General features: G+C 44.5%; 1 protein-coding gene across 1 annotated transcript; it reads right to left on the reverse strand.

Annotated features, from left to right (window-relative positions):
- Positions 1-226: 226 nt before the first annotated feature.
- LOC120918342 (tigger transposable element-derived protein 1-like) lies at positions 227-2,404 on the reverse strand. Its single transcript, XM_040329881.1, has one exon. The coding sequence runs from the start codon at positions 2,402-2,404 to the stop codon at positions 443-445; it is 1,962 nt and encodes a 653-aa protein (XP_040185815.1). The 3' UTR covers positions 227-442.
- Between the last annotated feature and the right edge of the window lie 432 nt (positions 2,405-2,836).

The raw sequence follows: 2,836 nt of genomic DNA on the forward strand, positions 1-2,836 counted from the left end.
CTCCTGTTTTCGACATAGGTGTCACTGCTGCGAGACACCACAAAGTCGGAGACACAATGAAGCCGGAGAAACTGCCATTAAAAAGTCCCCACTACAGTTCTAAGATCAGCAGATGACCTTGATCAAGAGCACCTAAGTTGGCTGATAAACCCCCCCCCCCCCGCACTGCCACTGATCCCACCCAGGGTTTTAATACTATACAGGCATACCCCGCTTTTAAGTACACAATGGGACCGGGGCATGTATGTAAAGCGAAAATGTACTTAAAGTGAAGCAATACCTTTTTTCACTTCTAAATGTGTGCACTGCATTGCAATAGTCATTTACAAGCATAACTGATATGAATAATGCATTGATAACTAAAATAAACACAATATTCAAATAAAAATTGTAAGCTTACCCCATCTCATTGTTGTTGCAAGGCCAGAGCAGCTGAGATAATTCATTGTGGTAGGAAGGGTGAAGGCATACAGGTATCTTCTGTTTCACTAGTCAAATCTTCAAAGGCGAGACGCTTTCTTGCTGGCGAAATGGGTGTACTACAAGAAGAAATCAGAGTAGGAGCAGGACTTGATGGTGATGTCAGAGCTGGAAATGGACTGTCAGGTATGCAGGTATCTTCTGTTTCACAAGTCAAGTCTTCAAAAATGAGGCGCTTTCTTGCTGGAGAATTGGGTGTACTACAAGTAGCAATAGGAGCAGGACACGGTGGTGATGTCAGAGCTGGAAACAGACTGTCAGTTGATGATGATCTGCGTGCTGATGGACTTTTAGAAAAGTATGTTTCTATGGAGGTTTGAAGTGTAGCTCTCTTTTTCTCCCTGTAGATTTCTTTGTAACAGGCATAAGCCCCTGAGATGTTAGCATTGACTTTGGAACTTCTTTCAAAATCCCTATCATGCTTTTCAAATAGAGCCATGGCGCTATCAAGATGACGGAAAGCTTCAAAGAGAATTTTTGTTGTTAAACCTTCAGGCTGATGATCAATGATCTCAACCCCATCCTGCACATCTTCTTCTCTCTCCTCTTCAAGTTCTAGAAGATCTTCATTGCTGAGGGACTCTGTGTGGGACGCAAGCAGTTCAGCAACATCTTCTGGCTCCACTTCCAGCTCTAACTGCCTTGCCATATCTACAATATTTTCAGTAACAGTAGCTACATGATCTTCACAGCCTTCTGAATCATCAACTAACTGTGGGCATAATTTTTTCCAAGCCCTTTTCATTGTGGTTTCCTTTATGTCATTCCAAGCATCTCTTATAGTTTTAATGCAATCCAAGATGTTGTAGCTTTTCCAGAATTTGGATAGGACTTCTTTACCTTCTCCTTCTTCTTTGTCTATTGCTGCAATACACTTACTGAATGTTCTTTTTAAGTAGTTTAACTTGAAGGTGGCAATGACGCATTGATCCATTGGCTGCAGTAGTGAGGTAGTATTTGGTGGTAGGAACTGCACTCGAATGTTAGGGTTCAGCTCATCTAGTGTTCGAGGGTGTCCAAGGATATTATCAACAAGCAGCAAAATGTGGAAAGGGATATTGTTGTCCTTGCAATAGGCTTTCACCTCTGGAACAAAGCAGGTGTCAAACCAATCTTCAAAAAGGGCTGCAGTAACCCATGCTTTTTTGTTAGCTCTCCAATGCACTGGAAGCCTAGTTTTAACGTAGTTCTTCAAAGCTCTTGGATTTTCCCATCTGTAAATTAGCAAAGGCTTTAGCTTTAAGGTACCAGAAGCATTGCCACCTAACAGAAGGGTTATTCTATCTTTAGCTGGCTTGTAGCCTGGCATTGATCTTTCCTGTATTGCGATAAAGGTTCTTGCAGGCATCTTCTTCCAGAATAGACCAGTCTCATCCACATTAAAAATCTGATCCATGGAGTAGCCTCCATCTTGAATAATTTTGGCAAGCTCGCTTGGATAGCTTTCTGCAGCCTTATGATCTGCAGCAGCTGCCTCTCCTTGTATTTTAATGTTATGTAGGTTAGACCTTTTCTTGAACCTATCAAACCATCCACGGCTTGCAGAAAATTCTGCATCCTTTGCTGTCTCACCTTTCTTAGCCTTCAGGTCATTGAATAGACTTAAGGCTTTAGTTTGTATAATTGCCTGGTTGACAGGAACATGACGTGCAGTCTGATTTTCTATCCAAAGTATTAAGAGTCTCTCCATGTCTGCAACAATGCTATCTCTTTTTCGAATTGTTGTTGTGTTAACAGGTGTAGCACTCTTAATTTCTGCAAGAAGTTTTTCTCTGTTTTTTATGACGGTGTTAACTGTAGTCCGAGTGTAGCCTAGCCTTCGGCCTATTTCAGCTTGAGTTACACCTTCATCATACAACTTAATCATTTTAGCCTTCATATCCAAAGTAATTGATTTGCGGCTTTTTTTGGTACTATCTGCCATTATTCAATGCGTACCTGGCAAGCAATGCTGGGCTGGCTGGCGGACACCTCTGGGCAATGCTGGGCTGGCACCTCTGGGTCTTGGTGCTGGCTGGCAGGCACCTCTGGGCCTTGGTACTGGCTGGTGGGTACCTCTGGGCCTTGGTACTGGCTGGCAGGCAACTATGGGCCTTGATGCTGGCTGGTGGGTACCTCTGGGCTTTGGTACTGGCTGGCAGGCACCTATGTGCCTTGATGCGGGCTAGCAGGCAACTATGGGCCTTGATGCTGGCTGGTGGGTACCTCTGGGCCTTGGTACTGGCTGGCAGGCACCTATGTGCCTTGATGCTGGCTAGCAGGCACCTCTGGGCTTTGGTGCTGGCTGGTGGGTACCTATGGGCCTTGGTACTGGCTGGCAGGCACCTATGGGCCTTGATGCTGGCTAGCAGGCAAC

Source organism: Rana temporaria, chromosome 12, assembly GCF_905171775.1.
Source record: "Rana temporaria chromosome 12, aRanTem1.1, whole genome shotgun sequence".
NCBI lineage: Eukaryota > Metazoa > Chordata > Amphibia > Anura > Ranidae > Rana > Rana temporaria.